Below are 10,653 nucleotides of genomic sequence, written 5' to 3' on the forward strand. Positions count from 1 at the left end.
ACTCTTACAAGATAATTTTTCTCGTTCAACACATATACGCGTACACTGTATATGAAAAAGCATGGTTGTGGTTTTTAAGCAAAAGCGTTTTTCGTTATCGTCGCCTGTCTTGTAAACACAATTAATTACTTATTGCCACTTTAGTGATGCGTGTGATTTTTTTCCCATGCTTTTCTTCAACAACACTTGATATGAATCCCATACGATGAGCTCATATATCTGAATCGAACGAAGCAAAATAAAAACGAAACAAAAGAGCAATAAATTTCGAGTAATCCCGAGAATCCGACGAAACTTTGATTTTGAGCGAGCGCTTCAAGTGCGAACAAAGCTTATAACATTAATTTTATGAAAAAAACGAAATAATCTGATTAAGCAAAGATTTACGAAAACTCACAACTCCCATAAGAATAAAATATTTGGACTAAATTAACAAAAATTAAATTTAGGAAGAAAGAACACGTTTTCAGATGAGTCTTGTTTCAGGGTAAATATTTGTGAATATAGTTTTTCTTGGGTGCGCAAAACTTAAGCCAAATACATGATTTTATTATGTTTTTTTTTTAAATGGAAAAGTACTTTTATAAGTTCATAATTTAAAAGGTTTTAATGCAGTTTCATCAATTAGAAGGGTTTTTTGAAATAAAATTTGAAAACTTAATATTCCAGTTGTCAAACAAATCTCGTTTTTAAGCATATTTTTGCCAAAAACGATATATTATTCAAAAACGATTTCATTAAAGTGGTGTTAGCTAATTGCAAATGCTATATTTTATTCATTGCAATTGGAGTTAATTTATGAAATGGATAAGATTTACCCGAATCTAAATGGCAGAGGTTTGAGTCATTATTAAAATGTACCCAATTTGTTGAATGTGCTTTTTGATTGCATAGCTTCTATACCATACAAGCCCCGGAAGCTATGCAATAAAAGCCGATTTAATTTTATAATCCCAAAAATTCATTTGTCAGTACTTCACATCTTTACGGGGTAAACATTCACATTTGTGTGGGCTTGCGTCATCTCATTCAAATCAAACCACAAAGTACTTAACCCATGTTTTAATAGTTGTGTGTCTTGGGCCCTCCTCTTCTCCCTCTTTTAATCTTAATCAAATTGTAACGCAAATCACTTGAAGACAACAACGATAACCATTTCTCTACGAACAATCCACATTTTTGTGAAAAGAATATCGTAAATATATTTTTATTCATACGTAGATGATTTGTTAAACGCGCACATACACAACCGAATCATACATATATTTAAGCATTCTAATCTCCAATTCCGTAATGGATAGCTGTAACAGCAACCAGAACAAAAATCATGATGAAGCGTTCACAACAATGGAGTGGTTCGTTCCGCTTTTCGAAAAGTAAATTTTAAAATGTATGAATCGTTTCGACCACAACAAAATGCAGAGCACGAGACAACAAACGGATGGCATTGTATTTCAAACGACAGTCATTTTCAATTTTCGACAAATTGTGTTTTTCCTCCCGGATTCTGCATTGCAAATAATAAACTATCTCGGAAATTGTGATATCAACTGTATCTGTACATCAGTACATGCTGCATGTTTTTAATTCGGTCGGTCGGTACATTGATCAAAAATTCATGTTCAAATGCGGAAATGTGTGTCAATGTTTGATGTATGTTTTTTTTCTCGTTTTTTATTACTTTTTTCGTCTTTGGCAATGCAATCAACAACAAATTTGAAAAAGAATCCATAGCATCTAATTCTATGTCAACTCATATTGAGCAAAAACTATTTAAAGTAATTTGTTTTTCGCATTCTTTTTGGTATTGTTGGAAAACTTAGTCTGCATCATGTTTACAGATGGGAGAATATAGATCAAATAATGTTTCTTTCATTATTATCCTGTCTCTGATGTGATTTACATTTTTTTGGCAAAAAGCTATTAAATCATGGACACTCAAAAAAAGAGTAATTGTTGAGTTTGTGAAATTAAAATAATACGAAAAGTAAAAAAAAATAGATAAATTAAACTTCCTAAATCATCTTAACCCAACCATCATCTTAACCCACCGTATTAATGTTACAGCGAAACGTAAATTTCAAAAATTTTTAATGAACAAAAAATGACGAGAGACAGACAGACAGAAAGAATAAAACTGGAAAAGGATTTTGGCGCATCGTACATTCCAAAAAGAGATTCGCATCAGCTGTCTAAAAAAAGAATCTCTGTGTGCTTTTTGAATTGCCCTTTTTAAACGACATCATCATTGTGGATAAGAAGTCGAAATTGTTAAAATAAACGAAAAACTTTAAAACATTTGACTTTGTTTTAACACAAGTTAAAATGTTGGTAGTTGGTCATCGAATTCGTTTCTATCTTTTTCCATTCGTCATTGGGTGCTGCATTTACTGTTTAAATAAATATCAGTTTGTAGTGTATCAATTTCCTGTCGCTAAAATCCCGAAAAATCGAGAATGAAGAGAAATAAATCGAATTTACGAAAAATGAAAAATATTTTGTTATTTATTCTAGTTGTCGTTTGGTGTGTTATTTCTATTTGCTTCACTTGTTAGCTGGTGGCAATGGGACTTTTGTCGTCGATGCCGTCCGTTGCATGTGTATTTTTCAATGGAATATTTATATAAAATATCATTTTGTAAATACAATGAAATTCTATTAGCTTTGCACTTTATCCTCGTGCGACGAACGGAATACAATCCGGATATTGTGAAAACATTTTCTCTTTTTACTTCTCTGGTCGATTTTTCCACCACGCAATGTTACACATCCAACAATATCTGCAGAGCTCAATTTTCGCATAGCATCAAAGCGCTTCGGCCTTTGTGTGTGCGGGAGCCTTTTTTTGTTCTCTCAGTGTTTCAATTTATATATTTCTTACTTGTCACTGCAATTGTCCATTTTTTGACATCGCATCGCACAAATGACACATAAGAAAAGTGGCAGCAAACAAATATTGGATGCTATTTACAAGTGCTGCAATGGTCACAGCACCAATGTTAAATTCGATTACAGTTTTTGTTTTGTTTACCATGTCCTACGGATATTTGGACCGTAGACGTATACGTAAACGTGAGCGAGCACACACACATTCACAACAAAAAAAGTAACTCGATCGGATTGAGGGAAACAAATAACAGTTGTCTTTTTTTTGTATGTGTTTGTCCACTTCTAAATTATGAAACATGTCCACTGAAAATTGTGAATTTTCGTTTGTTTGTTTGTTTGGCGGCTGTGAGATCATGATAGGTGATTTTTTTTTATTCATTTTGTCATCCTGGTTTTTGCGCGTAAATCTGCGCTTTAAATGGCAGAACATGTCTACATGTGTTCGAAATATGCATATATGACTGGCCACCGAATGCAAACGAATGACATGCTCATGTAATGATTCATATGGTTGTTTTCAACATTGTTATTGAATCTATCCACATCAATAACAATGAATAAATTTCACTGGCCAGCCATTGTCGCTTTACTGGGAACAAAGATTTTTAATTAAATTCGTTGCTGTTCGCTTTCAATGTGTTTATATTTGTTTTTACCTGCGTTGCAGAAATTCTCTCGAAATTCGAGCAGACAAAAAAATATGTTTAGCACATTCGTTGACGAAAACAAACACCCTTTATTGGTTAAATCGAAATTTATCATTTTAAAATGAGAACAACTCTGAAAGTGACAGAAACAACAAAATGATATTGATCGAAATTGCAGTTTACAGTACAAGCTCGATAAGAAAATAAATGTTGTTTGTTTAATTTTTCAATACAACGCAGTTAAAATTAACACAAGATCTTAATTAGTTTCTTTATTCACTGGACTAATAATAATCTTATAATATATGAATAAATTGACCGTATCAATTATCACATTATCGCGTTTTCCTATTATGGTCACTTTGTACCGTCGCATAACTTGATCTAGTGGACTGTAACGTAACTGGTAATTTACACCACATATATCAATGTTCTTTTTTTCTTTGAATTCCACCGTAATTAAAAGTGGTGTTCGTGAATTTCAAGTGAAATCAATTTAAAAATAATAAATGACACTGTCATAAATTATTAAATTATAAATCAAGACACACGGTTTCCCTTTTAATATATATTGTAAAAGGTTATAATTTACTGCATGCAATTTTGCACTATTAATTCGCAATAAAACCAATATAAAACCAATAAAATGTTGAAGATTAAAGAACAATATAGCTTGCGGTCTTCAATGAACATTTTTTACGTAATTGAGACGGTCTCTTTGAGCGTAATCAAATCATATTTCATGTATGATGGGTAGAAATTTACCAAAACAGAAGAAAAAAATCACAATTACGAACTTATGTTTGTACGCGTGAAGTAAGTTTTTCTACAGAATATTTTTGGACATCCAATTAATTGTTCAAATAAAAAAAAGAATGTAATAAATAATATGATTAAGTAATTAATAACAAGTTCAACAATTTTTTTTCGTTCAATGAATGTATGATCATACATTTGTGGTACTTTGTTAAAGAGTGCGCGATTCATCATTTGCATTACAAAGAGGTCAGAAGTCTTTTTGATTGGTCTTTAACAAAAAGTATGGTCGTATCGGACCCATAAAACTATGATGTGACAATTAATCAACATCAAATGACGACTGAGCGAATAAAACCAAAATACTCTGTGCGAACATTGCTTAGAAAGTAACATCCACTCAACAGAATCGCCACGAAAAGCGACGTGAACCAATTTCAATTTCGCTGGAGAATTTATTTAAAATTCGGAAATTTGCTACTGTATTCCAATAAAATTTGAGTCAAAACGCATTCTCGATTGCGGTTGTTGTTTTTTTCGAGAGGTATATTTCATCCAGTTTGCACTATAATAATTTTTTCAAATATTTGGTATATGATGGATGTTAATCGTATAGGTTTAAGTGTGTTATAAACAATTTTGTTAATGAAATTAATTCACGTGCTATTTAATAGGATATCGATGCAATTTAATATGTCATTATTTTGATTAAATTTATTGGTGAAAGTATGTTCCGTAAAAATATCAGTATCAATTTACAATGATTAAATGAAATAATGACTCACAATTAAAATGCGTTTGGTGATAGATTTTGTTGAATAAATAACAAAAATTCAATGTACCATTCAATTTGAACAAATGTATTGAAGCACTCCAATCATTTAAAGTGCATTTATGTGATTCTTTTGAACGATAAAAAAACATGTTAACTCGAATCAATTATTGTGCCAGTGTACACAGCGTATTGCAAATAGACCACTCGAAAATGAAATAGAACAGTAAAAGAACGGGGGGAAAAGCTAACTTTAAGCCAATTTAATTTTACTAGTGCGCTTCTTTGTTTATTTTACCATTTTATATCGAAATTGATTGTAAGTAATTTTTTTTATGATTTTTTAGTACAAATCAAAAGCGATATATATGTAGGTAAAAAAAAATTGTGCAAATTGAAAAATCGTCATCAAATAAATGGCAATATAGTTCATTTGCTTAATTTTCAAAGAACAAAAATATTCAATGCTAAAACTGTGTCAAAGGAAAAAAAATAGAAATAAGCGTTTGACAGAAATAAAGTGGTGGTCGTTTATTTTTTTTATCCGACGGTTGATGTATCTGCAGTATTTAATCAAATTCCAGTAGATCAGCATCAATATCGTGATATATAGAGAGAGAGCGAACGCCAGTGGGTTAGAGATGTTGTGCATGTAAAAAAATGACATTGGATACATTCAATTTGATCGAATGACCAAAGGCTACTGTGTTTAAACCCCATTAATATTAAAACGACACACAGTGGATATACAAGTGCAAGCAAGCAAAAAACATGCGTCAATAAAAGCACTCATCATTCATTTTTCTCATTGCTTTCATTGCATTTCGCTTATACTGAACGGGTGAACGGGAGAAAAACACCATCAATTGATTTTACATCTTTTTTCCTTGTTTCTATTTTTCCGTTTTATAGTTGATGATCCAGAGAGGAAGAGGTGGTGAACTGCTGAAAATCCGCATCATACGGTTCACAAAGTGACACCACGTTTTTCATTGGTTGCTCTTAACATTCAATAGACGACAACAACAAAAAGGAAAGCGAACGATGAAACAACGATACATTTAAACAAACTAAATGCTGTTCTGTACCGAACAAAAATTGCATGACTAGACTCTGTAATAACATTAAAACGTTGCACATATACACCCACCACCAAAAAAATAACCGACATAAATGAAGACGAAGTCGACAATGGTAGAACAACGTTCAACATAGGGAAAAACTCCGTTGCATCAATTATCTCTCTGGAACTTTGGTAGTGGTTTAATTCAGTGTGTCATTTCAGTTGCGTTTAATTGAGTATCACTGTGGAAATTAGAGGAAATTTTGAAACACTATTCAATCTTTTTTGTAAATGTGAATCTTTTTGTGTTATGTATACGCGATCCACTTCTTCTTGAAACGAACTCAAAACGAAAGAAACCACAAAACAATTGCTCCCAACGCATTGTTCTGTACACAAAACGAAGATTGCATATGAATGCGTCAAAAATTTGTTGAAACAATTTTAATCATTTTCCTCAAGGATGTTTTGTGACCACTTTGAAAGTTCGAGCTTAGTGAACACATTCAAATAAATGAAAACATTTCAAACTTTTGCAGTCTGGTGTCGGTGTACATTTGTTTATTTGAATAACGCGGTCCGAGTGAAAAGAACAGTCTCCAAAGTGAAAAAGTGAAGTGTCAAATAAAACTGAACATTAAACTGTTTTTTTTTTGTTTTCGATATTAATTCGCAAAGAAACATCGTCAACGAATGAATAAATAATGAAAAAAACAGACGAGACAGTTAGTATAATAACAAAAGAGATTCCATTTAATGTTTAATGAACATTCACAAGCTGAAATTGCGAATAATAAAACTCGAGACATAAAGCCAAGTAAATTAATCTAAATTCTTTTAAGCATCATTCAATTTGTAAAATTCTTATTCATCCGAATTGAATGATTCAATCAGTCGATAGAGGGGATGATATATAGAGTATTCGATTGAAAATGTCAATTTTCGTCTTGAAGCTCACTTAGTCGAATAAAAATTCAAAATTATTTTTCGAAACTCTTTTGTACGGCCAAAGGTAAATACACTCAAAGCATCGTTTACCTTTTTTCCATCGAATGGAATGAGTAAAAAATAAAGTTCTTCAAAGTGTAAATGAAGTGGAACACGACCCGTTTGAAAAAGTCAATTGTGTCGCAGTCGCGATAAGGTCTTTGTACATTTCTGCTCAGATCGAATGTGTTGAGTGAACAACAAGCAGATAGAAAAAGAACAAGACGAAAAAAAGCGCAACAAAGAAAAACGACAAAAGAAAAACTCAAAATTCAAGACTAAACATTCGGTAAATTTGTGTCGCAGTGTGGAAACAGTGAGAAACATCGCCCAAATAGACAAAATCATGTACAACAAAATGGCGTCAATTGGACTGGCGCTGCTATTCCTAATGCTCTATTCAGGTAAGTTCAATTAGCGTTTACATGCGCTCTAACGTATTTATTCAATTTTCGTGTGTATGAATTTCGGAACGAATGAAGTGCATCGTTTAGGTAGTAACAGAATTTTCGCAATCTTGTGTCAATTCAATTTCATGGTGGTCCGCATTTCAAAACAACAACAAAAAAATTCAAGAACGCAAAACGAAGGATGGGAGAAACGCACGCGAATCCTCTTATTTTAAAACTCGATAAGCGTGTGAATTGTTACAATCACTATGTATAATTTTCGCAAAAAGTTTCTCTTTTGTTCATCACAGATCCGTGCAGTACAGTACCTTCAATAGCTCTCTTTCCCATACTTTTGACCGTCTCTCTTTATCTTTTGTGCACATTCATTGTAATACTTTGAAGTTTCTCATGACAGAGCCGTGTGATTGTGTCGTCGAACGCGCGTATGTTTTCCATTCTGCTAGTAGGTATCTCTCTCTCTCTCCTTTGCATTGTCTTTGTACCTAAAACAAACTGCTGATTTTTCTTGCATTCTCAATAGTAGTGTACTTTTGCCGAAACCATCCTAAACATATATATGGGAAATTCGCTGCCGTTGCTGCCGCGCCATACCGGTTTTCCATCTGATTTACTCACAGTTCATAAAGGGACCATTGCGAATTTAATATAAACATGCATTGCAATTAATGAAAGAAATGGGGGAAAATGCCGATTTTACTAAATTGGTGGATCGATCTATACAATATATGTTAACGCATGAAAACAAACATTTTTCACATTTGACAAAAAAAACGCTCCGAAAAGGGTTGAATTTAAAAAACACGCATGCATATGTATATGGTGTAAACGGCGTTTTTTTCTCATTTCAATTTCGATTTTCTCTACTTCTTTTCATTTTTTCGTCATATTTAAATAGAAGATATTTTTTGAAACCTTATAATCATTATAAAATGTTGGAATCATATTACATTAAATTCGTTATTTTATGTCACGTGCGCGATTGTCACGCTGTTGATATATCTGAAAGAATTCATACAATTCTTGGTTTGACAATATGTAAATGAACTCGTCAACAATAATTGGAATGGCTAATTCACTGAACATATTCTATCGTGATGGAGCTTTTCATACATTTGCTGGAGTTTAATTTCCGTTTATCGAGCGAAATGCAAAAATCGAACTATTTTACTTGTTTATGCTTTCTACAATAGCCAAATTTTCACCGATAATAGCTACATTCGTCACACACAAACTTGACCGGTTCGCTAAATCTTGGAACTTTTAACATATTCTAGTTCACAATGCCACCAGCGGAACTAAAATTCCGTATTTTAGAACCATATACATCTTGTAAGCACAGAGCTTCAGTTCTGTTGACACCACTAGTGGTTCTAAAACTAGTAGTTCTAAAATAGGGAATTTGTCATTTTTGTGTGCATAATTTTGATTGCATTAGAACTTGACAATGAATTATTGAACTAATATAAGTAACTATATATCGAAGAACTAAGTAACCGTATAGCGTATATCAAATTGATGTATTTCATTTTAAGTTCAAAACTGATACAGACAACTCAAGAAACTATTCAAATAAAAAAAAAAAACATTTTTATTCAACCAACGAATTGGAATTGAAAAAAGGAGTTTCATCATAAAACTTTAATGGTAAAGTATAGATTTCCGAAGTTATGTAATAATCATTTGTCTTATTGACAATAGTTTGTTTGATTTCGTATACTTTCCAGAGGATGATTCGTACATTGACAATTATTGTGCTATTTCTGGCAACAACAACAAATCCGGTTGCATCAAATACTTCAACAGGAGAAGCACTGGAACAGTGATTAAATGAACATTTTACCTGTACGCCACATCCATTCGGGCGAATGAAATCAATTTTTCCTATGTATGAATGTGGCTGCGAGAAGAAATTTTTCGTCTGTTTAAGAAATATTCAATCTATTGCTGCTGATCATATAGGAGCACTATACTTTGCAATGAACAGTCAGTGTACCACACAAATGCACAAAAAAACGTTTTGCCTAGAATCGCAATCAATACATATAAAATCATCCATACAAATTTCCAGATGCATTCGCTATTTAGTTGATACAAATAAAAAGCCTGAGGTATTTGTAGCTGATACAAATTTGTATATCAATTCTTCCATGCACAATTACTCACCGGAATATATAACCACGTTCCAGTCAAACAATTTCGGACCTGCTGAGATTTAAGAAAATGAGGTGTATTTCGTTTTATTAAAAATCAAAATAAAAATCAAAATAAGTTTGTGAGAAATTTGTGAAATTTTATTATTTCGATTATCTAGGAATTAAATTCCAATCATATATTTTGCAATCAAAGTGAACTACTCTTGATTTGGCAATAAAGTCTGGGCCACGTATGTTCCAAATGGAGAAAAATCTAGAATAAATCGTTTATGTATTGTTCATGCGGTCGAATCTTCCCAAAATTCAACGATACCATCTTTGATGAATGATATGAAATTTGTTTTTTCGTCGTGATAGATTTCAACAGAAATATTATTTTTTTTAGCATCCTGTTGAATTTGCCTGGCATATTCAATATGTATACGATCACTTGTGATATTAAATCGTTGAAGTGCTGGCATATTTTCTGTCATTTTAACAATATCAATATCTATTACGGATACCGAATTGAGTTGTAAATCAATCAATTTATTAAGACCAAAGAAATTGTTGAGACTGATGTTAGTTATGCCATTATTTGATAAATCCAAGATATGCAGATTGGTTAATGGCCGTAAATCAAATAAATCAGTGAAATTGTTAAACGCAATTTTTAATAATTCTAATTTGCTGTTTGATTGAAATGTAATGTGAGATAATTGATTATGATTTGCATAAAAGTAAACCACATTTGATGGTATGAACAGAGTTTTTAACATACAATTGTTGATAATTAATAAATTTAATAAATCCAAATACTTGAGATTGATGTTTGTCAAATTTTGATTCCAATTAATTAAAAGGTCGCGAAGTTTTTTGGACATCAGAAATGATTCATCGTGAACACTTTTTATCTTATTGTGACTTAAATTTAAACGGAACAGTTCCTTATTGTATTGAAATAGATCGGGACCAATTGTCTGAACACGATTAT

The 10,653-nt window shown here is 32.0% G+C and overlaps 1 protein-coding gene across 2 annotated transcripts in view; it reads left to right on the forward strand.

Moving 5' to 3' along the window:
• Positions 1 to 10,653, forward strand: part of LOC116342405 (zwei Ig domain protein zig-8) — a 185,978-nt gene that overhangs the window by 26,507 nt on the left and 148,818 nt on the right. Inside the window, exons 1-2 of one of the 2 annotated variants that reach the window (XM_031770008.1) lie at positions 4,697 to 4,836; positions 5,977 to 7,518. In XM_031770008.1, coding sequence (XP_031625868.1) covers positions 7,461 to 7,518 — 58 coding nt within the window. In that variant the 5' untranslated portion in view covers positions 4,697 to 4,836; positions 5,977 to 7,460. Of the gene's footprint in view, positions 1 to 4,696; positions 4,837 to 5,976; positions 7,519 to 10,653 lie in introns of those variants that run through there. The other variant, XM_031770007.1, reaches the window with a different exon arrangement.

The sequence above is a fragment of the Contarinia nasturtii genome, unplaced genomic scaffold (assembly GCF_009176525.2).
Source record: "Contarinia nasturtii isolate CC-2019 unplaced genomic scaffold, AAFC_CNas_1.1 Cnas_scaffold_864, whole genome shotgun sequence".
NCBI lineage: Eukaryota > Metazoa > Arthropoda > Insecta > Diptera > Cecidomyiidae > Contarinia > Contarinia nasturtii.